This window comes from Thamnophis sirtalis, unplaced genomic scaffold, assembly GCF_051295495.1.
Source record: "Thamnophis sirtalis isolate CommonGarterSnake01/CBP01778 unplaced genomic scaffold, rThaSir2_p1.2 scaffold_14, whole genome shotgun sequence".
Taxonomy (NCBI): Eukaryota; Metazoa; Chordata; class Lepidosauria; order Squamata; family Natricidae; genus Thamnophis; species Thamnophis sirtalis.
Window position 1 is genome coordinate 29505622 of NW_028261394.1, and position 27666 is coordinate 29533287.

At 41.1% G+C, this 27666-nt stretch overlaps 1 protein-coding gene across 1 annotated transcript in view; it reads right to left on the minus strand.

The window, feature by feature from the left end:
- Positions 1-265: 265 nt before the first annotated feature.
- SMPD3 (sphingomyelin phosphodiesterase 3) overlaps positions 266-27666 on the minus strand; it is a 191279-nt gene continuing 163878 nt past the window's right edge. The window contains exons 5-9 of the mRNA XM_087728656.1: positions 19178-19333; positions 14448-14537; positions 13610-13673; positions 2645-2807; positions 266-503 (exon numbers count right to left, since the gene is read on the minus strand). Coding sequence (XP_087584782.1) covers positions 402-503; positions 2645-2807; positions 13610-13673; positions 14448-14537; positions 19178-19333 — 575 coding nt within the window. The 3' untranslated portion in view covers positions 266-401. The remainder of the gene's footprint in view (positions 504-2644; positions 2808-13609; positions 13674-14447; positions 14538-19177; positions 19334-27666) is intronic.

Below are 27666 nucleotides of genomic sequence, written 5' to 3' on the forward strand. Positions count from 1 at the left end.
TGTACGTAGGTTAAGTAAGAATGGCACTGATTGAAAGGAATTGGGATGTCTGTCTCGGTTTCTTTAAGTCCACAGTGAAAGTATAGAAATATAGGCCTGCCTGGTTGCTGGGGCAACATGTGACACTTGTCAATTGAGTCGCCTTTCGTCTCATCGAACTCCCCACAAATGTTCACATCCGCCTCTCTGTGTTTCCTTTTCCAACAGCCTCCAAAGTGGGTTTTGAACGTAGAAAAGATCAATGGGAAACCAGCCTGGTCCGTCCTGAGGGGGTTTAAGAGGCATGGGGGGTGGGGCACCAGAAAAGAACCACTCTTGTGTCTTGGTCACAACTGTGGAAGTTCCCTCTGCTAAGCTCTGGAGGAAAATGTGACAAACTTTTCCTTCCTTCCTTCCTTCCTTTAAGAGTCTTCTTCCCCCGTGGAAACCACCAGGCGCATGGCAACGGGAAGATGATCCGTCAGTCCTGCCAACTGGGTGATAAAACTGAATTCTTCTACTTCCTGCAAAGGGGATGACAAAAGAAGTGGGGTTTATTTATTTTTTTAAAAGAAAGAGCAAGCGAAGGTCTTCGCAATCTTCAGGAGCTGTGAGGCTCCTCTCCTGTTGAGTCTCACCAGCTCCTGAATGACGTCCGGCTGAAAGGGGAGCCTGCAAATTGGCTTCCTCATTATCGGACGGCGCAAGGCAATTTTTTTGTATTAAACAAAATTGATGCTGCAAGCCATCAAGGGGTTTAATTATATTGGATTTAGAAGAGAATATTTATAGCTCGGGGTTCAACTGGTGCGGGGGAGTCCTCAGTGCTCTCTGAGCTTGGTTGTTTTCTTGCAGACGTTTCATTACCAAAGCAAGAAATATAATCAGTGCTAGAAGAGAGTGGGGTTTGTTGGGGGAACAGCCAGAGGAGGAGGGGAAGGAGAGGGAGGGGAGAAGAAGGACTGTGGGGTCCTTGTGTTCTCTGAACTGTTGTTTTCTTGCTGAAATCTTTCAACCCAACTAAGTAACATCATCAGTTGTAGAAGAAACTACCAATTCAGACAAGCATTTTTTTTAAAAAAAGTATATTCATTTTCTTTTATCATAAAAGGTAAAATACAAAACAGAAAACTCAGACAATCAAACGTGAAATAAAAAGAACTACCACCAGCACTGCCAGGGCAAGCTACTGTATATAAAAAAGAGAGCAAGCCAATCCCCCTTCTAGCACTGATGGGGTTACCTAGTTGGGTAATGAAATGCATATGCAAGAAAACCACCAAGGTCAGACAACGCCAGGGACATTTGCATTGAATTTCTCTTCCAAAGCTTCAAGAACCACAAATATAGGTCCCAACTCATCTGCCCAACAGTTTAGTGAAGAAGGGGGAGGGGGAGATGGGGTCTGAAGAAAGGAAAAAGAGAATGAAACAACGATAACATCAATTAACTTGCTTTATACAGAAGTACACGGATGCTTCCAAAACTATTCACATTCATATTTGTCCCTAGATTCTGGAATTCAGAATATGCTATATATACCTGCTTTATAGCAATATACTCACACATATACACCCTGTCAGGCCTGGAAGCCATCTTTTGCATTGGGCCTTCAGGCCTGCCACATTTAATGCTGTGGGAAAATGGCGTATGGGAGAGATATATAGTCAAAATAACATTTCTTTCTCAGAGAGTCAAGGACATTCTGCCCTGCACCTTGAGGGGTGTGACTGGGAGGCATCTCCAGTTGGGATGGTGCCTGATTGGGCCATGTGACGGACATGTGGGTGCTGAGAAGGGACTTGAACTTTGGTATTGGTGGGGAAAACCTGGAAACTTTCAGATTTGGGTTTTCCCAGATGTGCCAACATGATATCGCTTCTTGTAGTTAGGGTTTTGATTTTAAACCCCTGTGTTTATCTTGTTACAGGACATGCTCTTCTGATCAGGGGGTGGCAGCCTGTCAGGCCTGGAAGCCACCTTTTGCATTGAGCCTTTAGGCCTGCCACATTCAATGCTGTGGGAAAAGTGGAGGAGGGATTATATGGAGTATGGGAGATATATAATCATAATAACATTCCTTTCTCAGAGAGTCAAGGACATCGTGCCCTGCACCTGGAGTGGTGTGACTGGGAGGCATGGAACTGATTGGGCCATGTGGGTGCTGGACAGGGGCTTGGATTTTCCTTTCCTGGAAACTTTCAGATTCAGGTTTTCCCAGATGTGCCAATATGACATCTCTAATAAAATGGAACTTTGAGGAAACTCAAGCATCGGAGTCTTCTTTCGTTGGGGGTTTTACTTGGGACCCTGACACACATGCTCATCCATACACATACACATGCATTTAAATGCATCGCTCTTCTCAAAATGTGCTCCTCTGTGCAGATTTCAAGAGGACAGCTGAAATCTGCAGGAGAACATTGGGGATGAAATAAAGCCTAACTGAGAATTAAAGTTAGATCTTTCCTTGAATTCAGGGCACATCGTGCAAGATCTATCGCTTCGGAAAGATTGGATTCTCCCTCCCACTTATACTGTGGAGCTATTAGAATGCAAATTTCTTACATGGTGTCCCTGCTGGGAAGAGACGTGTATTATGGAATACTTTTCCTTACAGCGGATCTGAAATTTTTAGCTTTAAATGGCATTAAAAGTAGCTTACTGTTTTCCACTCCAGGTAGAGTCCTTCCTTGCTGTAGAGCAGGTAGTCAATCCTCCTCCCGTTGCCTTTCAGAGCCCCCTTCCTCCCTTTTTGGCTCGAGGCCTGGCTCTTACTTGTGGGAAAGACAAGGAAGGCCTTCCGTCCGTCTTCGCTTTCCATCGTCCTGGTTTGCAAAGACACAGGTGGTTTTAAATCAGCTCAGTTCTAGCTCAATCTCATCCGCCACAGTTTTGCTCCTAAAGCAAGCAGCTTCCCATTACACGGAAGGGCAAGAAGCTTTTAAGAAGGGGAATGAAAATCACTCATTGATTGGGAAGGATGTTCGTGCAGCAACCCTTGTTTGGACAAAGTCACAATGGAATCATTGAAAGAATCATTGAATCATAGAATCACAGACTTATAGGATCAATCATCGACTCAATCATAGAATCATACTCATAGAATCAATTATAGAATCAGTCATAGAATCATAGAATCAATCAGAATTAATCATAGAATCAATCAGAATCATAGAACCAGTCATAGAATCAATCATAGAATCATAGAATCAAGCATAGTATCAATCATAGCATCATAATCAATCAGAATCAATCATAGAATCAGTCATAGAATCATAGAATCAAGCATAGAATCATAGAATCAAGCATAGAATCATAGAATCAATCAGAATCAACCATAATATCAATCATAGAATCATAGAACCAGTCATAGAATCATAGAATCAGTCAGAATCAATCATAATATCAATCATAGAATCAAGCATAGAATCATAGAATCATACTCATAGAATCAATTATAGAATCAGTCATAGAATCATAGCATCAATCAGAATTAATCATAGAATCATAGAACCAGTCATAGAATCAAGCATAGAATCATAGAACTAGTCAATAGAATCAATCATAGAATCAATCAGAATCAAGCATAGCATCATAGAATCAATCATAGAAAGTCATAGAATCATAAGATCAATCAGAATCAATCGGAATATCAATCATAGAATCATAGAACCAGTCATAAAACCAATCATAGAATCAGTCATAGAATCAATCATAAAATCATAGAATCAATCATAAAATCACAGACTCATAGAACCAATTATAGAATTAGTCATAGAATCAATCACAGAATCATAGTTGAATGGTATGGTTGAATCATAGAATCATAGAGCTGGAAGGGGTTTTGGAGGTCTTCTAGTCCAACCCCGTGCTTCAGGCAGGATACTTTATTATACCATCCCAGTTAAATGGTTGTCTGGTCTATTTTTGAAAACTCCAGTAATGGAGCACCCACAACTCCAGGAAGCAAGCGGTTCTATTGATTTCTTGTTCTCACTGTCAGGAAATTTCTCCTTACTTTTCACTTGGTTTTCTCTTTGAAACCTTCTTACTCCTGGTCCTGTCCTCTGGGGCTCTGGAGAATAAGCCAACTTCTCTGTGAGAGCCCCTCAAATACTGGAAGACAGTTATCATGTCCCCCACCCCAGCCTTTCTCTTTGTTAAGATAAACACACTTAGCTCCCTTAACCATTGTCTACCATGTAGCACCCAGGCCCTTTGTTGCTTTTCTCTGCACTCTTTCTAGGGTGCAGCATCCTTTTTGTGTCGTAGCAAGTAGATGCACTCTGAGCAGCAGCAGCTTTTACAATATTACAATTACAGCAGCTACACTTTTGCCAATGCTCCCTGCTATTTTGGAGGGTCAGGGGCAGAGATGGGAGCAGGCAACCTCTTTTTTGAGCTGGTGAACACGCTGGAATAAAGAAGATGCTACTTGCTGGCCCTTGACAGCAGCTCAGCTTTCCATTTATTTTCCGCTCAATTTAAACAAAACACAATTGAAAGGAGGACTCTAGAGGCATGTTGGGGTCACATTGCCTGGTTGGAGCAGGGAGAGCTAACACTTGATCGGCTAGCTGCTCTGTCTTCATGGAAAATAGAGCTGCAAAATAGACAGCTGTGTGAATTGATTTTTTTTAAATGAAATAAGTAAATGGTTCCTAGCCAGTCTACTTGACCCAATGCCCAATGCCCATTGTAAAACTGTTAGTTGACCAAGCTCATTCTATACACCAATGACTGCATCTCAAAAGATAGTGAAGTTTGCATATGATACAACAGTGATTGGTCTCATTCAAGACAACAATGAATCTGCATACAGAAGGGAGGTTGAACAACTAGCCTCATGGTGCAACCAGAACAATCTTGAACTAAATACACTCAAAACTGTAGAAATGGTGGTGGAATTTAGAAGAAACCCTCCCATACTACCGCCTCTTACAATACTAGACACAGTATCAATGGTAGAGACCTTCCAGTGTCTAGATTCTATGATATCTCAAGACTTAAAATGGACACCTAACATCAAAAATGTCATCAAAAAAACACAACAAATAATGTTCTTTCTGCACCAACTCAGAAAGCTCAAACTGCCCAAAGAGCTGCTGATTCAGTTCTACAGAGGAATGATTTAGTCTGTCATCTGCACCTCCATAACTGTCTGGTTTGGCTCTGCAACCCAACAAGACAGAAACAGATTTCAGAGGATAATTAGAACTGCAGAAAAAACAATGGCTACCAACCTGCCTTTCATTGAGGACCTGTCCACTGCACGAGTCAAAAAGAGGGCCGTGAAAATATCTACAGACCCCTCGCATCCTGGACATCGTTTCAATTTCTACCCTCAAAACGATGCTATAGGGCACTTCACACCAGAACAATAGACATATGGATAGTTTTTTTCCTGAATGCCATCACTCTGCTAAACAACTAATCCCCACAACACTGTCAAATTAGCTACTCAGTATTACTATTGTTCTTCTCTTCTTCCTAGTACCTATCTCTTCCCACATATGACTATAACCATGTTGCTTGTATCTTTCAATTTATATTGTTTTATTTGTTTCCTAGTATGATTTGATAGATTATTAGTAACCTTGACTATCACTGATAAGTGTTGCATCTTTTTATTTTTGATGAATGTATTTTATTCTCCTTATGTACACTGAGAGCATCTGCACCAAAGACAAATTCCTTGTTTGTCTAATCACACTTGGCTAATAAAGAATTCTATTCTATTCTATAAGAATTTGGGAGTCCTAATCTGCAGTATGGTGAACACACACCCACACACACACTTGTACAGACAGACTGACTGAATGACAGACAGACAGACAGATACACACACATATGAAGTCTGATGCCTGGATATTCATATATTTTTATATACATCTCCATATATAAATAAGGTCCTGGTGTCATTGGTTATAGCCAACCGTATATTTAATGGTGTCCTTTTTGACTGTCATTGCCACTTCATTCCTTCCTATAGGCTCATGTCCTACATAGTTCTAATCCACTTCAAATCCACTTAATCCTAAAGGATCTAATTGAATGTGCTTTGTTTCCACTTTGGTGATTTCAAATTACACTTCTCACCTTGCAAATTCCCATTGCAAGCGTCCTTGTAAAATAAGAAACTTTGATTTCAGTGCAGGCACCATCAGGGATGAGACTTCCTTGTGGCTTTTGTTTGACTGCAGCTTTCCTTTCAAAGCTACTTGTAAAAGTTTGCCATTTTCCTTCCATATGTATCTTGTCTTTTTGTGTACACTGAGAGCTTATGCACCAAAGACAAATTCCTTGTGTGTCCAATCACACTTGGCCAACAAAGAATTCTACTCTATTCTATTCTATATTTAGAGGACAGTCTTCCACATGGAAGGTGTTATCACCTGCTGAGAGTTATTACTCTATTCAAGACTAGAATAGGCAATCTGTTTTTTTTAAAAACATGATCTTAATATGTCTGGACCTTAAAAACTGCCAATATCTCCAAGGTATGACACACTTGCCATCCAAATGGGCCCAAAGAGAAGAACAATGATAAAACTCCCTCTTTCCAAATTATAGACATTACAATAAAAGCCTAATATATAGTTGAAAATCATGTAAGTTAAAGCCACTATCATAGTAAGGTGTCCTCAGTTTGGCCAAAGACATTAGAAATTGGAATACAAAATAACAAGTTTGGAAAAGACCTTGGAGATCTTCTAGTCCAACCCCCTGAGCAGGAGCCCCTATAAGATTCCTGACAAATGATTGTCCAATCTCTTCTTGAAAACCTCCAGTGATGGAGCACCACAACTTTTGGAGGAAAGTCAATTCACTGATTAATTGTTCTCATGATCAGGAAATTTCTCCTTAGTTTTAGGTTGGATCTCTCTTTGATAAACTTTCACCTGTTACTTCTTGTCCTGCCCTCTGGTGCTTGTAAGTTGACCCCCTCCTGTCTGTGGCAGCAGTTATCTTGTCACCCCCTAAATCTTTAATACCTAAGAGTTTATTGGATTCACTAAATAAGGGCACAGCATCCTTAGGTAGTTTTTGCCAATTCTTCATGTCATTCTGTGATTCATATTCTACTATTGTTAGTTGTGCACATTGACTTAATAATGTTTTGAAGTTTTGAAGATGCTTTCATATGTAGGATTAACCTGAGGTTACTTGGAAATTTGTATTCAGTCTCACGCTACTTGTACATCTTCCCGTCTTCCTCCTCCTCCTCCTCCTCTTCCATTCCTTCTCCTCCTCCCCACATCTCCTTCTCCTCCTTCCCTCATCTCCTCCCCCCCTTCTTCCTCCTTATCCTCCTCCATCTCCTGCCATAAGATGTACTAGAAATGAGCTTGGTTATAAACATTTTTCAAATAAATACATAACATGGGGAGAAAAAAATAAAATAAAATAAGCAGATAACACCCAGAAACTGACTTCACTAGAAAGAGAAATATGACCAACTCTCAAACACAGGTAGTCCTCGACATACGACCATAATATAAACTGCCAAATTACAGTTGTAAAATGGTTCAGTAGTATGACCAATCTGATTTTTGATGGGTTTTTTTGTAATGGTCATTAAGCAAAAGTGGCCCAAAAATGTGTGTGTTTTATCTGGTGACAAATTTAATGACCATCACAACTTTATAAACCATCATTCTGGAACCTATGACAGTTGTTATTTGAGGACTACCTGTAAGGGAATTAGAATGAAAAGACAGGATTGCAATAAAAGAGGGCTGAAATCAAAAGAGGTGACTGAAACAGTATCCGTCTGAGATGCGCAGGCTACACCAACCTGTTAGGCGAAGGTAAAAATTGAGGGGGAAAAAACCATTTAAAGAAAGTAAGAGCGGAGAGTGGAAAAACTTGAAATATTAAAAACCAAAGTGAGGTCAACGGGCATGCTAATGAACTGGCAGTTGACAAGAGAGGGTGATTGATCATTTTGTTTTCTCAGATTCAAGAATAGAAAAAGACGTACAATGTGCTGGAGAAGAAAAGCTACCCCCCTAAGGAGAAAAACTTTGGGAAAGTAGACACGATGAAGAAGAGGGACAAGGATATTTCAGGGACAACAAGTGATCAGAATAGTTAAAACTGGACTCTTTCCGGTCCTAAAACACAGCTCTTAAAACTGGATATTGCATAAAAGAGAGAGAGCAAGAGAGAAGAGAGAATTTAACATTTGGAGATTGCCACTAAGAATTCAGGGGCCTGAAAGGAGAATCAACCTATCAATTCTAAGGCAAATCAAGACAGACGGCTCTCTTGAAGTCAGGAGCATCTACAGGGTATGGGCAAAAAGTCAATTGGTAGTTGCAACAGTGCGATTTTGTCAACCTTGCAAGATAGTCCAGACAAAAAGAACACTCAGAAGTGCTAACCAGGGGTGAAATTCAGCAGGTTTTGACAGGTTCTGGAGAACTGGTAGCGGAAATTTTGAGTAGTTTGGAGAACTGGCAAATACCACATCTGGCTGCCCTCAGAGTGAGGTGGGAATGGAGATTTTGCAGTATCCTTCCCCTGCCACACCCACCAAGCCACGCCCACAGAACCGGTAGTAAAAACAATTGAATTTCACCACTGGTGCTAACTCTGTCTTTAGTGTAGGGTTACATTCACAGAATCTTGGAAGGCTGCAAGTCTATCCTTCTTCATTCACCTTAGCAGTTCAAGACTACTAGGGAAGGTTTCCTTCTGAGATATTGTGTACACTCCTGTTCCTTCCTCCTGTCTCCCAAGGCCATTCCCTTATGCCATTCTATGACTAAAGTATTGTTTATCTTTATCTTTATTACTATGTACGTGTATCTCTATCTAAATCTATCTATCTCTATCATCTCTATCTCTGTCTGTCTGTCTATCTAGCTATCATAGCTATCTATCTATCTATCTATCTATCTATCTATCTATCTATCTATCTATCTATCTATCTATCTATCATCTATCCATATCTATATCTAGTAGTTCAGCTGGATTTGAATCTTCACCACCCTATGAGCAAGCATCCAAGCTGTGCCTCCACTGTCTGCCAAATTCATATTCATTGCATCAATGACACTATCTGTCTCATCCTCCCTGTCTTCTTTTGCCTTCCACATTTCCCAATATCAGGATCTCATCTCTCTCTCCCTCTCTCCCTCTCCCCTCCCCCTCCCCCGTCTCCTTTAAATAACAAGCAAAGGACAGGAAAAAATAGTGCAATTTTCTTGGGAAAGTGATGGCCTTTACTGGAAGCAAGCAGAGCTGGTGGGCATTTCTCTATGTGCTCATCAAGTATCAGACCTAACTTGAAGGTATCTGCCTCAAGTGGGCTACCCATAGTGCTACCAGTTGGGTATGTGCATTATAGTTTTCAAGGGATGAGATGATTTACAGCCTGGTGAAGATGTAGAGTTGATGATAAGATTATTCCTGAAGAAATATGCTTGACATTGTTGGGAGCCAAATGGTCAATTATACTCTGAAAAATGAGAAAAAAAATTCCCCACCTCTTAGAAGCAAACCTCTGTAACATTTGAAAGTCTGCAGCTCCTTTTCTAGAAAGTTAGAAATACATAAAAATAATTGCTGCCATTTATTCCTATTACTCATTCATTATCAGTGCTTTTAAACGCAAAATCTCCTCTTAACATCTTCTGACGTTTATCTCTAGAGGCCTAATATATTAATGCCTGCTTGCCATTTCTGGTTAATTTAAGTTTCGTGGAATCAGTAATTTGCAATGGTTCACAGATGGGCATTTTTAATTGCCCAGTAGGAAGTTTATTTTGATACAAAGATGGTTCAGACTAAACCATTGTCTAATTAGTTGTCTTCAGTAGTACTCTTGGCAGACTACTCTTCTGCTCAGAGCGGTATGTGAAAGAATGAAATTTTCATTGCTTGAGTCAATGAATAATTTTGGTGGTGATGGAATCGACCTCTCTTGAAAGACCAGCCAATTATAGACACTTCGTAATGGGAAATTAAAAAAAAAGCTGAGAAATAGATGGAGTTAGGCTCATTGTAAGAATTTGTCTTACAGCATATCTTACATCAGAAGACATTTTCTAAACCCCCAACTTTCTAAGCACTCTTACATGTTGCAACCATTTCTCTATCAACTCTCTTTCTGTTCCACAGTTTATACATGTAGAAGGAGGACAGGCAGAACCTAGGGTGGAGTCAAGATGGGAATCAGCCTGGAATCCTCACATTCTCATAAACGGTCTAAGTCCTGCTCCTCTTGAATTCTGCTGACTCTTATTTAGCGCCAGTTTAGTGCTGACCATTAGTTGACTAGATTCTTGAACGTTCACTGAACGTTCACTGAATTGTGGTGCTGATCTGTGGTGGGATTCAACATTTTTTACTACCGGTTCTGTGGACGTGGCTTGGTGGGCATGGCTTGGTAGGCGTGGCTTGGCAGGCCTGGCAGAGAAAGGATACTGCAAAATCCTCATTTCCTCCTGATCATCTGGGACTCAGGAGGCAGAGAATAGATGGGGGCAGAGCTAGTCACAGGTGGTATGTACCGCTTCTCCTAACTACTCAAAATTTCTGCTACCGATTCTCCAGAACTGGTCAGAACCTGATGAATATCACTATTAGGTAAAAGTTGAAGTTTGATGTTAATGCCTTATTCTACTGCACCGAAGGGAGTCGGAAGTCAATGCCTTTTCTTTCTTTTCCTTCCTTCTCCCCCCTGTTGTTTCTCTTCCCTTTTTCCTTCTCTATTTTTCCTATTATTTACTTTCATGTTTTCTTTGTAGGCAACACTATAAGCTAATAAAATTCTTATAAAAATAAGTTCATTGTGCAAATGATGCAACAAGGTAATGTGATGACTTCATAACAGGGTTGCTGGACTAAGACTGTAATAATAAATTGTTGTTGTTGACTTCATAACACATTTGGTGTTATGAAAATTCAAAGGTGGCTGATGGAGATAACTGAAGAGGAAATAGAATTAACACCAGAACTATTTCTATTGGGAATCATAAACAATAAATATAACAAGGGGGTAATTTATTTAACAATACATATTATTACGGTAGCAAGAATGGTCTTTGCCCAAAACTGGGAAAACAGGGAAATTCCTCAAGAAGGGGAAATAATTAGGAAAATTCTGACTTGTGCCTGAAATGGATAAATCAACGTGGGAATTGAAAAATAAAGAGGAATCAGAATATTATAGGATCTGGCACAAATTTTATCGATGGTTGGAACAAAACACGAAAGACCCAAAATAAGCAATGATTAAGATTTATAGAATGGAGATTAGAATTATGCATGAAACTACAATAGTGAAAATATATAAGATAAGAACAAAGCAATATGGTTGGAAATATGATATTTTTATATTTATAAATACGGAATAGATCAAAGGTTAAAAAGCATGGCGGTTATAATGTGTAACTTTATATCTTAGTATATATGGCATTGATCTTGCCGGGATAGTTACACTGTGCTCAATATTTTAATTTGTGTTCAATTAAAAAAAACTTTTAAAAAACACCTGTGCTGCCATCCTGGTGTCATCACACAGCTTTGGGGAGACTCTTATGGACCTAAAAATTGTCAAAGACTTCCTTAATCATGAAAGCAATGAGAGAGGCATATACTGCAGAAGCAAAGGTGCTTATTGATCCTTTTTTTTCCCTAAAGAAGTAAATCTAGATTATTCTCAGTGATGTCTTTTTAAAACTGTGGCCTCCTTAACTTTATTAATAGGTTTTCTGAGGTTAGTGCTGGAGAGCTAACAGAAGTCTAATTTACTGTTCAGTTTCCAGATGTACTCGTGCCAGTATTAACTGGGTGATAAATTAGTTTTTTATGCCTTTGCCAAATTTTATTATTGAACAATTTCCGTGTGGCTCTGTTTTAAGCCTAATCTAGTTGGCCCATGACATTAGCCATTTCAGAGATGTAATTATTTCTCTCTCTGTGTGTGTGTTTTAATGATGATATAATGTCAGGGTTGCAATATGTCAGTTACTAAAGGTTTTCAAAATGAACTAAGATTTTGAATGACTAAGGGCAACATCTACACGCCCACTCTTTTGTGCTCCTTCAGGGCCAGTTGTGCATCTAATTTTGTGCATGCAATTATATCTTTTCCAGAGTTGAGTTATTTCTGATTCCACTCTGGTTCATTTCAAAGTATTACAAGATGGATACAAAAATGTTCCAGCTCTGCTGTTTTCTCATTAGTGGAAATTTTGGACTCTCCTTCCCTTCCTGGATCTGGTCTCAAGCCAGCTGTTAATGCTTCCACCAATCCCAAGAGAGACTCAACATCCTGTTGTTCTGCCCTAGGCTTTCCCCAAAAGCACGAAGCAGAGTCTTGGTCTCCACAAAAACCCCTTTTATTAAATGAATGTGAATTTCATTCACATTCAGCAAAGGCCTGGTAAACAGTCTTTCAAAGGTGAATTTATGACCACAGACCTTATCTAGCTTGGAAAGCTGCCATGTAAATATTTTCCAAACGCAGTGCTTGCAAGGCACAGAGTCTCCGAGATTCACGGACAGATCTTCACACTCCTGAAATGAATGAATGAATGGTTTCCCGCAAAAGCCCACTCCCCTTCCACTCCTCTTTTATTCCCTATAGGAGGGGCCATTCACCGTCCACCTGTGGCTTTACTCCCAAATCGACCCTGATTTCTGAGCTGTTATTTTTTTCTGGTAGCTCTATGCATGTGCACACTGGGAACAGGCTCCAGCTGTTCCTCTGCCTCACTGCTGTTTAGCTCTCTGTAGGCACCTGATCCCTGCCAGACCACCATCTCTGCCTCTGACACAGAGCCCTCATCGGATCCTTCCCCATCCTCCAGGACTAGCCCATGTTCCTCCCCAACCTCCACAAGGACAGTTTTTAGGAATTTTCAGTTACTTCGACTCTGCTGCCAACTCCACTGACCACTGGTGGGCCAGTAGCCATTGGTTAAAAAGGGGGCACAATGGTTCAGCGGTTAAAGACACTGAGTTTGTCAGCTGGAAAACTGACAGCCCAGGTTCGAAAACCAAGCACCACATGAATTAATCAAATTTGCAGGCGACACCAAGCTAGCAAGAGTAGCCAATACCCCAGAAGATAGGCTTAAGATGCAGAAGGATCTTGACAGACTTGAACATTGGGCTCTATCTAACAAAATGAAATGAAACCTTATTGGGTTATCCCCAAGGGAAGGCAAGCAGCCTGTGAGATACTTGTAACATAGGTGATAAACAATAATGTTAATTACTTCAGCTATTTACAATTGGCTCTGGTTCCTTGCCCCTGACAAATTGGGGGTGTAGGGACAACCATTACAAAGGCTGGATCTTTTTTACTCAACCCTACAGTAGGGTTTTACTAAAACACCACACCCTTCACACTTTTTCCTTTATTTGGCTTATATTTTAAGACTTTTGAGTAAGAAGCACATGTTGAGGATTTATTGCTTTAAATTTGCATCTCCTTTTTTTGTCGTGTGAGACTTAAGTCCCACCATGTAAAGCGCATACATAACATTCAAGAAATAAGTCAATAAAAATATCTGTGAGACATAAGTAAAATATCAAGTGAAGTGTTTAAGTTAGAGCAGCCCATTTGTACTGGTGATAGAAATAAGATGGAAAGCAAAATAATACGTACTTCTGTAAGTTATCTGGAGTGCACACTTCTTCATCATATAATCCTTTCGGATCTAACAAGGTTCCTGAGAGAAAAAGGAATATATACAGTAGTCTGCTATTATTCCAAAGCAAAGGGATCATAAAAGTTTGAATTAGATTTTGCCTGTATTTTAAAGTAAACTGGAATTCCTGAGCTTTTCCAATCCTGTATCCCCAGACAAAGCCCACAATTGTTGGCTCAAACCTCTGGGAAATTTTAGTCCAAGAGAACACCCTGTTGAGGAATAATGCTTCATTCCAGATGGATTGATGGATCCATAGTTGGGCAATAATTCTCCATTCTGGATGGATGGATGGATGGGAGGATGGATGGACAAAGTAATTTGCTGTGGGAATGTAGTCATTGACTTAATTTGTTGTGTGACACACACTTTCATGCAAAATTATCATGGTTTATTGAGGGGAGCACACACTGTACTTTGCAATTATGATTTGTTAATCCAGATTTCAGACTAAACATGTTGTGCAAATCCTAGCCGTGTGTTGACCCTATCTTTAATTTGGTATCTGTGGGGAGGGTAAGCAGCGATATCTTTAAAGACAGAGAGTGGTTCTCATGCCACTTTCTACCACAGGCTTTATGGTGCCCGTAACTGGTAACTTTTTAATTTCTCCTTCAAATCTCCTGATGACCAGTGTGTGGCTGATCGCAGATGTTTATCCTTGGCAACTTACTTACCTTGGCTAAAACCAAAGCACAAGCTAGCAAAAATGGGAGGCCTAGGCCCTTTAAACAGGCTCCTCCTCCTAGCTAAAGGACATCTGTCTCACTTCGGGGCCACAGCTGTCCATCTTACCAATTGCCCACGATTTGTCCTCCCCTGGGCCTTGGCGGCATGGGTCCTTGTAGCGGGTGAACAAGCAGTGCTGCTGTTCCAGCTTGTCATCTGCAACCAGAAGAAAGGCAGTGAAGGAGATCCATCACATGTCAAGGAAAGCCATGGGAGAGAGGTTGCAGAGTCAATGTTGATGACCAAATTCCAGAAAAATATGGACCTTTCAGGGTATATTGTGGGTATTCCTGCAAAATCCAGAAAGGCTTCGAAACCTTAAGTTGGGGGAATCCTATGGAAATGTGGAGCTCATGAAATAGAAACAAAGAAATATAGAAAGCTGCCAGCAGAGAAAGTCCTAGCGGTTCGTCGAGTCTGCCCTTTGAGTTAACTTTTTTGTTTTTTTTTAATTAGTTATTTTTAATCATTATTTAATTAATCATTAATTATTATTTAATCATGGTGCTGGAGAAGACTCCTGCGAGTACCTTGGACTGCAAGGCGATCCAACCAGTCAGTCCTAGAGGAGATCAACGCTGACTGCTCTTTAGAAGGCCAGATGCTGAAGAGAAAACTCAAAGACTTTGGCCACCTAATGAGAAGGAAGGACTCCCTGGAGAAGAGCCTCATGCTGGGAAAGATTGAGGGCAAAAGAAGAAGGGGACGACAGAGAAGGAGGTGGCTGGATAGAATCACTGAAGCAGTCAACGTGAGCTTAAATGGTCTCCAGAGAATGGTAGAGGACAGGAAGGCCTGGAGGAATGTTGTCCATTGGGTCACGATGAGTAAGACAACAACAACAACAAAAACCCCAACAACTATTATTGTTGTTATTATTACTACTACTACTATTATTATTACTATTATTATTATAAGCAACAGAATTGTATCACAGCAGCGAGTTGTTTTGCTGGATTTAGCATTGATTACTAGTCGGGCCCCAACCAGGGGCCTAGGATGTCGTAACGTATTTTCGTAATATGCGTGTGGATCCAAGCAGTGAAGCTTTTTGCATTTGACTGATGGTGATTTTGTCAATTTTTAACTGTTTTAAATGTAATTCCAGTGCTTTTGGAATAGCACCCAGTGTGCCAGTGTGCCTATTACCACTGGAATTACCACTGCTGGTTTGTGCCACTACTATATATATATATATATATATATATATATATATATATATATATATATATATATATATATATATATATATATATATATATATCTATATCTATATCTATATCTATATCTATATCTATATCTATATCTATATCTATATCTATATCTATATCTATATCTATATCTATATCTATATCTATATCTATATCTATATCTATATCTATATCTATATCTATATCTATATCTATATCTATATCTATATCTATCTATCTATCTATCTATCTATCTATCTCTATCTATCTATCTATCTATCTATCTATCTATCTATCTATCTATCTATCTCTATCTATCTATCTATCTATCTATCTATCTATCTATATCTATATCTATATCTATATCTATATCTATATCTATATCTATATCTATATCTATATCTCTATCTCTATATCTCTATATCTCTATATATCTATATATCTATATATACACACATATACACATATACACATATACACTTGTACACATATACACATATACACATATATACATACACATATATACACATATATACACATATATACACATACATACACACACACACACACACATATATATAATGTTATTTTTTTAGTTTTTGTTGGATGATGGACATGTATTTATCCCAAGCATGTTTGAATCAATACTGTCCCCTTTAAACTTTTCATAACTTTCCTTGTCAAAATCTTAAGATTTTTTGCTGTTGTCTTTTTAAAATATTATTTTCCTCTTTAGTTTTTACTCTCAATAATTGATAAGATAGGCTAACTCGCCAAGATGTATTTTTTTTGGATCTACTGTTTTTGAACTCTTTTCAGCTCTAAAATTGATCATATTCCAAAATGCTTTAGAAAGTGAGGATTGGTAAATTTGGCATTCACAACTATTCTAACTGGTAGATTGTAAATAATCCTGTAAGAATTTATCAGTGAGGATAAAAAGACAATGCCAATGGCTCTATATGTTTAAGTTTAATTTAAATGCACTCTCCCTGCCTTTTTGTTATTATAGTTTTTAACTCATTTTTCATGGTTGGGTTTCAATTACATTGATGGTTTAGCTTTGCATTTTAATTTAATTTAACCAAGAAAATGGAGTGGACGTGTACCTGTAATTCTTCAGCTAAGTCTTCAGGGAGGTAGATTGAGAGCGCTCATTTCATCACTCTTGCCAACTAACTGTTCGCCTGGCATAGCCCGGGTATGTATTTATCGCAATCCGGTATTAGAGGGAGCCCCCTTGTGGAGGACTGCAAAGCCATTACCATGGCAACTGCACTGTGCTGTATAGTAGAAGCCATTTTAAGGCACAACAGACTGTATCTTAAAAGAACCTGAATCCAAAATGCACACTCTCACTGTCAAAAGTTCTGTGACTTGACACATTGATATAATTTATTTCAGTGGCCTAGGTGTTCCAGAGTTATGCTGGAACACACACAGACACACAGACACAGACACAGACACAGACACACACACACACTGAGGGGTGTTAGGGGTGTCTTACCCTCACTGTTTCCAGAGAGTAAGTCATCTGTGTACGTGTGTGTGTGTGTGTGTGTGTGTGTGTGTGTATGTGTTGAATAGATATAAGGATCATTTCTTTCATGGATTGCTATGAGCCAACCAGAGTTGTTAAGAGTCAGGCAGTCTACAAGTTTAATAATTATTACAATTATTATTAGTCCCTAGGACTGAGCATGTCTAATTATCTTGCCAAGACAGAGTTTATCACAGAAGAGAAGGGAAAGAAAGACCTTTGAGCAATTGCAAACAGTCAATATTTTAATTTATTGTTTTGCAGGATATAGAAGGGGATTGATTCCCATTTAACTTTGCCGAGCATTATTTAGCACCAAATCTACCATTTATCTAACCCTGTGCAAATGCAGGTATCTAATAGCACCTCTTAATAATTTTTCCTTCCTGCGACTGGAGAAAAAGTTTGCTGTGTTTCCTTGCCTTCTCTCAAGGGAAGCCCAGACATAGCTCTTCCAGAAGCGCTAATGATGTCATTTATCATTGTCTACTGTCAAGGCAACACAATTCATAAATGGGAGGCTTTAGCAAAGGAGTGGGGGAAAGTGAGGGGGGAAATAGCCAACTTCGTCTGAAGCTAAAAATATACCCATGCATTGAAGGTAATGCCAATCGGATTGGCTAAAAAGGACTTGCATTTTGGACATATTCTTTTATCGGGTGGAGATCTAATTGCCTGCAAGTATCAATGAGCTCCCAGTTGCAATGTATGGCTGTGAAAATTGGACCATAAGAAAATTGGACCATAAGAAAATTGGACCATAAGAAAATTGGACCATAAGAAAATTGGACCATAAGAAAATTGGACCATAAGAAAATTGGACCATAAGAAAATTGGACCATAAGAAAATTGGACCATAAGAAAATTGGACCATAGGAAAGACTGAGTGCCTAAGAATGGAGGCCTTTGAGCTCTGGTGCTGGAGAAGACACCTGCGAGTCCCTTAAACTGCAAGGCGATCAGACCAGTCAGTCCTACAGGAGATGAACTCAGACTGCTCTTTAGAAGGATCCTGAAGATGAAACTCAAATACTTTGGCCACCTAATGAGAAGGAAGGACTCACTGGAAAAGAGCCTAATGCTGGGAAAGATGGAGGACAGAAGAAGAAGGGGATGACAGAGAATGAGGTGGCTGGATAGAGTCACTGAAGCAGTCGGCGTGAGCTTAAATGGACTCCGGGGGATGGTGGAGCATGGGATGGCCTGGAAGAACATTGTCCATGGGGTCGCGATGGGTCGGGCATGACTTTGCAACTAACAACAACAAATCAATGAATAGGGCAGGAAAATGCAATCTCACAGAATGACATGTCCCCCTGTGTTATAAATGACAGAGTTTGTGGCCATAGGAAAGAGAGAAATCTCCTATATCCTGGGATGGGGTAAAACAAGAGCACCTTGAGGACAGGAGAAGACGAAATGGAGGACTAATTAGAAGGACTTCATAAGAAATGAACTACAGGTACAGAAGAACCTTGGATTCAATTGAGTTCAATTGTTACATCGTAGGACACCTAATTCTTCAAAGAACTAGATTTAGGGTGGTTCTTAAAGAGGGCGGGATGGAGTGATAGATGGAAGATTATCAAGTAGAGATCCAAACTAGAACTAAAGAGGAATTTTATGAGATTGTTAACTGTTAAGCAGTGAAAGGACTCACCTCTAGAAGTTGTGGGTGCTCCATCACTGTAGGGTTTTAAAAAGAAACTGGATAGTCATTTGTCCAGAGTAGTACAAGGTCTTCTGCCTTGGGCAGTGAATTGGATTAGAAGATCTCCAAGGTCCCTTTCTAGCTTTATTAATCTATGTTCTAAGAATCCTCCACTGTTGTCAAGGAAGAAGCCATCTTTGGCTTTTTGAGCTTCCTGGAATGGGCCATTTTAGTTTCCATTTAACCCACAAAACGAGATTCTGAGGAAAATGCCAACATGCCTTTAAAACGTTTCCCCCTCTGTTATGTTGAAAATTGCAACCTCAATGGGAACTTCTCAAGGGGGGTCACACTCAATGCTCCCTGGGGTTTTAGGTGTGTTAGTTGTTTTGAGTTTTAGATGAAAAAGCCTCACCTGATGAGCAATTGTCAAAGTTCAGGTCACCACAGACCACATCAAATGCCACCAGCTCCTCTGGATTGGCTGTACTGGAAGAGGAGGTAGATTTTCTGAAATCAGCCAGCCAATCCTGAAGCAGATCCAGTTGTTCACATCGAACAGTTGTGTCCTCTGTAGAAAGGACAAAGCAAGCCATTCAAATTTAATCATTATTTTTAAAAATTATTTATTTATTAAATGTCTATGCCACCCGTCCTCTATAACAGTGTCAGAGTTTGTTGCAGCAATTACATCCAGAAAGCACGCACAGGTAACTGATTCAGCAGGATTCAAAATTTTATATATGTAGGCTAGTTTTTGAGCTCAGCCCAGACTCAGAGCTAAAGAGCTAAGCCACGCCCCGGCTCCTAGCTGTCTCCAGCAAATACTGTTTCAGTTTCCAAACAGCCCTCATTAGCTGACCTGTTGCCATGTCTATTCCAGTCTATGAATATTCATACTCTGACAAACAGGCCTGTCAAACTGGCGGCCCATGGGCCAGATGTGTCACGCACAGGCCACACCCATCCCAGCTCCACAAAGGCAAAAAAACATTGCAATATGTCATGTGATGCCATTGAGTTTGACACTCGTGCTCTACAAGATGTGTTTGGTTACCATTTCAGCAGCTGGGCACAATGGTTAAATGTGGAAGGTTAACCAAATTCCAGAACCCAAATACTGAATGAACAACAGTTCATTCAGTGACCATTCAAAGTTACAACATCACTGAAAAAATTGACTTATGACCGTTTCCCACACTTATGAGAGCCGAGGTGGCGCAGTGGGTAGAGTGCAGTACTGCAGGCCACTTCAGCTGACTGCTAGATCAGCAGTTCAGCGGTTCAAATCTCACCGGCTCAGGGTTGACTCAGCCTTCCATCCTTTCGAGGTGGGTAAAATGAGGACCCAGATTGTTGTTGGGGGCAATATGCTGACTCTGTAAACCGCTTAGAGAGGGCTGAAAGCCCTATGAAGCGGTATATAAAAATCTGCTATTGCTATTGCTATTGCTATTGCTATTATGAGCATTTCAGCCTTCCCACAGTCACACGATCAAAATCCAGACACTTGGCAATTGACTCGTATTTATGATGGCTGAAACGTCATGGGGTCATGTGATTCCCCTTTTGCAACCTTCTGAGTCAATGGAAAAGTCAGATTCACTTAACAACCCTGTTACTGTGGTGATTCACAAATTGCAACGATTCACTTAACAACTGTGGCAAGACAGGTTGCAAAATGGGGCAGAAATCATTTAACAAATGTTTCACTTAAGAACAGAAATTTTGGGCTCAGTTGTGCTTGTAAGGATTACCTGTGTTGCATATGACAAGGTTTTAGTAATATATAGATCATCAGTTTTCTGTAGACACCTGATCCAAACTAATAGATGATCTCAAGCATCCCAGGTTATCCCTCCCTATGCACAACTTCATGACCAATTGGTTAAGAATTACACAAATCATCTTCTTTTAATGACCCCATAATCCCTTGCGGGTTGGAGTCTGGGTAACTGAATGGAGTCTAGTGTCAACTTATAAAGCATTTGTATGTCTGTTATCAAGTTGCCATGGTGAGGAAAGGGTTTTCTTTTGAAACTTGGCTCGAGGCTCATGAATTAATTAGGGCATCTTTCAAAAACCTGACACTGAGTGTTTACTGGTTGGATGCTCTTCCTGTCACTAATGCGGAGATATTCAGCAGATATATTCTCATTGTGCCCAGAGAGAGAAATATCTGCCTCTACCTAGGGTTGAACTCACAGCCTCCTGATGTGAGGTGAGAGCTCCACTTCTAGGCCACTTGTTAAGAATTATGTAAATGATACTCTTAAAAAAACAATTTTCTTTTTTTCCGGACAAAATATTAATATGTATAATTCACAACCACATTTGAATAATGGCTGTTTTAAAAGCACGGAGGGGATAATGGATGTCATTTTTGGTATTCCGAAGCGAGCAGCTGCGGTTCTTATACTGAAACTGTCTTTCCAATTCCACCATTTAAACCAAGACACTGGAGAACATTTCTCTCCCCCCCCCCCACCCATTACGATATGTTAAATGGCTCGGATCGCAGCAGATAATTAATTAGCTCTAGGTTCTGATTTTCCACTGCAGATAAGCATTTGCCATTCAGCGAGATGAAACAAAGAGTTGCAAATACAGCTCTCATTGTATGGAAGTAAGATTCCCTGCCGGAAATTTGAAAAGCTGATTTTCCTTGGCTATGGGTATTTCAAGATAATTCAGAGGCAGAAGCAGTAATACAAAAAAAAGTACCTCTTAGATAGATAGATAGATAGATAGATAGATAGATAGATAGATAGATAGATGATAGATAGATAGACGATAGATAGATAGACAGACAGACAGACAGACAGACAGACAGACAGACAGACAGACAGACAGACAAACCGGCATCTACAAAAGGAAAGAAAGAAAGAAAGAAAGAAAGAAAGAAAGAAAGAAAGAAAGAAAAAGATAGAAAGAAAGAAAGAAAGAAAAAAAGAAAGAAAGAAAGAAAGAAGAAAGAAAAAAAAAAGACAGACCTATCCAGGCTTCCCTAGCTGACCTTTGATCAGAAAGCAAACAAGTATAAATTTTAGATGGGCACCTGGAGAAATCTAAGTATGAATAAGTGGGACTGGAACAAGAACCAGAGAGCCAATTACAGAGGAAAAAAATTCAAAGACTAAAGGTGATTAAATATTCATCGGAGAGCCGTGCATGGCTTCAAAAGGAAGATTTGCATATAAGAGCCCCAGCTGCAACTGCTAGATCTCCAGGAAAGGTCTTCTAAAAAGCTTGCATCTGAAATAACATTCAGTAGGGATTTCGCTGCACTTTGAGTTGTTTCCAAGCAGAAAAATAGGAGCAACCAAATTTAAGCAGAGAAATTGGGTGATAAGGGGATGCTGTGGCGATTCTCCCCCCACCCCCAAAAATTTAGGAATGGGGATTCACTACTCCAGGATAAGACCTTACATGCATCCTAGATGTTATTGGTACTGTTAGCCTTGAGATATACATATGTGGTTGATATATGGTTTTTCCAAGGCTAATGGTTTTTCCAGTTGCAATGTATGGCTGTGAAGGTTGGACCCTAAGAAAGGCTGAGTGCCAAAGAATGGAGGCCTTTGAACTCTGCAAAATGATCCAACTGGTCAGTCCTAGAGGAGATCAACCCTGACTGCTCTTTAGAAGGCCAGATCCTAAAGAGGAAACTCAAATCCTTTGGCCACCTAATGAGAAAGAAGGACTCACTGGAGAAGAGCCTCATGCTGGGAAAGACTGAGAGCAAAAGAAGAAGAAGGGGACAACAGAGAATGAGGTGGCTGGATGGAGTCACTGAAGCAGTAGGCGTGAGCTTCAATGGACTCCAAGGATGATAGAGGACAGGAAGGCCACAGGAGCCACAACATGAGTGACGTTGAGTTGGTCATGCTCACCCTGGCCACGCCTACCCCAGCCCACCAAGGTCAAACACAACTCTGATGTGGCCCCCAATGAAATCAAGTTTGACACCCCTGCTCTAGTGTATTCTCCAAATAGAACTTCCATGGAACAATCCTTTTTTATATGCCGTTTTATAATCTGGTTGTAAGATATCGAATAAACAATAGCTGCTTAGCTGCTGGCTTCAAGGAAAACTTGTTTCTATCCAAATCAAAATAACCTGGAAGCAAATTGGATTTGCCTCTCCTGTACTCTACGCTTACTGTTGGCTCTGGCACTTTTTAATACTATTGCCAAGAACACATGGCTGGTCTCCAGAAATCGCTTGTGCCTCTGTCTGCCCACCGTGACAAGTGGTCAGAAGAATATCCAAGAAGTGAGGCACGTTGTAGTTTGGCTCAATGCTGCTCTAATCTTCATCTTCAAAATTTCCCAGGTGCTCTTCCCCTCAGACTAGGTAGAAGCTCCACAGAATTTTTGGGTGCTTATTTTATCCCATTCAGACATCTCCCAGACATCTTATTATTTCTACAAATCACTCAGGGAGAGAGGGAGGGAGGGGAGGAGGAGAAAGAGAGAGGGAGGGAGGAGAAAGAGAAAGAGGGAGGGAGGAGAAAGAGAAAGAGGGAGGGAGGAGAAAGAGAGGATAAAAACACGATTCTCACTCAACCAGCAAAAAAAGATAGCTGTGCTTTCATTATTTATTTATTTGTATCCCATCTTTATTATTTCTAAAAATCACTCAGGGAGAGAAGGAGGGAAGGAAGGAGGAGAAAGAGAGAGGGAGGGAGGAGAAAGAGGGAGGGAGAAGAAAGAGAAAGAGGGAGGGAGGAGAAAGTGAGAGAGAGGAGAGAGAGAGGATAAAAACATGGTTCTCACTCAACCAGCAAAAAAAGATAGCTGTGCTTTCATTATTTATTTATTTGTATCCCATCTTTATTATTTCTAAAAATCACTCAGGGAGACGAATATATCCAACACATGTGCACCCTCCTATTTTCCCCACAACAACAACAACAACCCTGTGAGGTGAGTTGGACTTGAGAGAGGAAGGGATGGGTCCAAGGTCACCCAGATGGCTTTCATGACTAAGGAGGGACATGAACAAGATCTCCCCACTTTCTAGCCAGTCGATTGAACTGGCTCCCTTCCATCCTTGGAGTCTTGGACCTCTGCCTTAATGGCATTACTATAGACATGTTACCTTCTCCTCTACAAATGTTGATTGGGTGGATTGGGATCAAAGCAAAGATCAGACAAATAGGTCATCACAACAATGATGGTAAGAAAGGAGAAAAGAACCTCTTGAAGTCATCTTGACTGAGGCTCAGAATAACAGAGTTGGAAGGGACCTTGGAGGTCTTCTAGTCCAACCCTCTGCTCAAGCAGGAGACCCTGTACCATTTCAGATAAATGGCTGTCCAATCTCTTCTTCAAAGCCTCCAGTGATGGAGGACCCACAACTTCTGAAGGCAAGCCGTTCCACTGGTTGATTGTTCTCACTTTTACAAAATTTCTCCTTAGTTCTAGGTTGCTTCTCTCCTTGATTAGCTTCCATCCACATGAGTCATTTAACTGCAGTGAATCCCTGTGGCCAAAAAGGTCACAACCTGAGGTAAAAAATTGTTTAACAACGGCTTACTTTGCAATGTTAGGTTCAACATTTCTGGGGCTGCCCGTATTAGAATCAATACTATTATTGTAAGGCCATTATGCCATCTTTTGTGGCCTGCCACATTCAATGCTGTGGGAAAATGGGAGGGGAGATTATATGGAGTATGGGAGATATCTCGTCATAACGACATTCCTTTCTCAGAGAGTCAAGGACAACTTGGCCTGGACCTGGAAGGGGGTGACTGGGAGGCATCTCCAGTTGATATGGGGACTGATTGGGCCATGTGGGTGCTAGGCAGGGGCTTGGACTTTCCTTTGTGTGGGGAAAACCTGGAAACTTTCGGATTCGGCTTTTCTCAGATGTGCCAATATGACATCTCTTCTTGTAGTTTGTGTTTTGATTTTAAACCCCTGTGTTTATCTTGTTACAGGACACACTCTTCTGATCAGGGGGTGGCAGCCTGTCAGGGCTGGAAGCCACTTTTTGCATTGCGCCTTTAGGCCTGCCACATTCAATGCTGTGGGAAAAGGGGAAGAGGGATTATATGGAGTATGGGAGATATATAGTCATTATAACATTCCTTTCTCAGAGAGTCATGGACATCTTGCCCTGCACCTGGAGTGGTGTGACTGGGAGGCATCTCCAGTTGGGACGGGGATTGATTGGACCATGTGACGGACATGTGGATCAGTGGTGGGTTGCTCCGGGTTCAGTCTGGTTCAGCCGAACCGATAGTAATGGTGGCAGGAGGCCCCACCCACCTGCCTGGATGCTTCTGTGCATGCGCAGAAGTGTTGCTCAGGTGGGCTGGAGTGCACCTGAACCAGTAGTAAAAAAAATTGCAACCCACCATTGATGTGGGTTCTGGGCAGGGGCTTGGACTTTCATTTGGGTGGGGAAAACCTGGGCTTTCCCAGGTGTGACAATATGACACCTTTAATAAAATGGAACTTTGAGGAAATTAAAGCGTCGGAGTCTTCTTTCGTTGGGGGTTTTACTTGGGACCCTGACACACATGCTCATCCATACACATACACATGCATTTAAATGCATCGCTCTTCTCAAAATGTGCTCCTCTGTGCAGATTTCAAGAGGACAGCTGAAATCTGTAGGAGAACATTGGGGATAAAATAAAGCCTAACAGAGAATTAAAGTTAGATCTTTCCCTTGAATTCAGGGCACATGGTAGAAGATCTATCGCTTCTCGGAAAGATTGGATTCTCCCTCCCACTTATACTGTGGAGCCAGTAGAATGCAAAAGGGGCGATAAAGGAAGGGATTGGTGAGCTGCTTAAGGCAAAATGCTCATCTGTGCGATCTAACCAGGTGGTGGTGGTGGGGGGGCGGAAAAACTCCCTGGGTAGAAAATGCAACCTGAACATGGGCTCTTGACCCCCATGGCTTTGCAGGTGACAGATGCAGTGCAACTGTGTATTTGTCTAAGTGTGACTGTTCAAGGTCTCCACGCACAAGCAGGTTTGCATCATTATGGTGCCCCTCCTTACTTTGCAGAGTTTGATTTATTGCCGGCCAGCCAGTCAGAGGCGCTTGCGGTAAATGTCCTTGCCTGACTCCATTGACTCATCCATCATTCCAAGATAATGCGCTGTGGGTTGGAAGGCTTCCTTTGAAATTGCCAATAACAGCATATGAGAGCACTACATGCCCGGTGTATTTTCATTAGCTGATTGCTGAACTTTCTCTTGTGGAGGGCTGCTCAAAATCCATTGAGATGAAGTTTGGGGATGAGACAAATTGAGATCGGGGTGTCCAACCTTGGCCACTTGAAGACCTGTGGAAATTTTGTCAACTAATTTTTGTCTAGAATATGTTATAAAGGTTTAAGGCTATTGGACGAATCTGTATTAATTAATGAAATGCCGTTAGGTGGTTGTGTTTTTTAACTATGGATTATTCTAGGTGAAAGGACACTAAAATAATTTCAGTCAAATGAGAACTATGATATGTTGAAAGTAAGACTCATTAAGAACTTTGACATTTGATATGAATGTAAGTAATGACTATGGAAGAGATGCACGAAAGCTAATTATAACCAATTGACACACTTTCTACAAGATGTAATGTAAGATGATTATTTTTTGTGTGTGTTGTTTGTTTAATAAAAATAAAAATAAAATGTAAAAAAGAAAGACCTGTGGAATTCAACTCTTGAGCAGAGGGGTTTGGACTAGAAGACCAGCAGGGTCCCTTCCAACTCTGTTATTATTCTGTTACTGCATGAGTCTAGGATTTGCATGTTTTGTCAATAAGCTGCAACACATCCCCTAATAGGAAACCACTGATTAAGTTTTCACATTCATAACTTGCAGAGAAGAGAATGGCCAGCAGCAAGGGGAATGGGCCAGGTACCAAATAAAAAGCCCATCTTTGGAATTGTTGAAGGAATTGCTGCCCAGAATGGTATAGGCCCATGATGGCGAACCGATGGCACTAGTATCACAGGTGGCACCCAGAGCCATATCTGAGGGCATGCGAGGCATTGCCCTATGACAGCTCCAACACGCATGTATGCACTGGGCAGCTGGCTTTTGGCCTTCCAGAGGGCGGGGGAGGCCGTTTTCACCCTCCCCAGGAAAGCCTCCTGAACCTGTGGAGGGCAAAAAATGGTCCAATGGGCCTACCAGATGTCCGTAGGCTTCAGTGAGGCCTGCATGCATGCGTCACTGAAGCACAGGGGGAGTGCAGGGGATTGTGCATGAATGCACAGGTGGGGAGAGCATTGCTTTATGGGTGTGGGCGCACACACGCCCTTTTGGCACCAGAGCAGAAAAACGTTTGCCATCACTGGTGTAGGCTCTCCTGCTTGAGCAGGGGGTTGGAGTAGAACAGGAGTCCCCAACCTTTCAAACCTCAAGGACCACTAAATTCATAATTTTAAATCCCATGGACCACTAATATGATCTGCCTAATGACCGTCTGGGTGGGTGGGTGTGGCTAGGTGATCATGTGACTGTGTGGGCATGGCCAACTCGATGTCACATCAAGGGGTGCCTTGCCAGCCTCTACTTGCCCCTCCCCTCCCAGCCAATCCTTTCCTGCCTGCCAGGGCTCCTTAGGGCCCCAACAGGAAGCAGTTGCTGGAACTAAGCAGCCACCATGAGAAAAAGTTGGCAAAATTGCTCAGTTCAAACTGGATCTGACCGAGGAGGAGGCTCAGCAGAAGCACTCACTGAGGACTACGAGCATAGGCTTTCCAAGCAGAGGGAAGACCTGAGGGAGTGCAAGGCCAGGTACCGGCGCCTGGAGGCTCAGTGGGCTGAGATGCTCAGCCAGTTCTAGGCCATGATGCAGTCCCACTGGAACGAGGCCCTCCGGCCCTTTGCTCCCAGCAGCGCTTCCCTCCAGCCTTTGCCCAAAGCCCTGTTCCA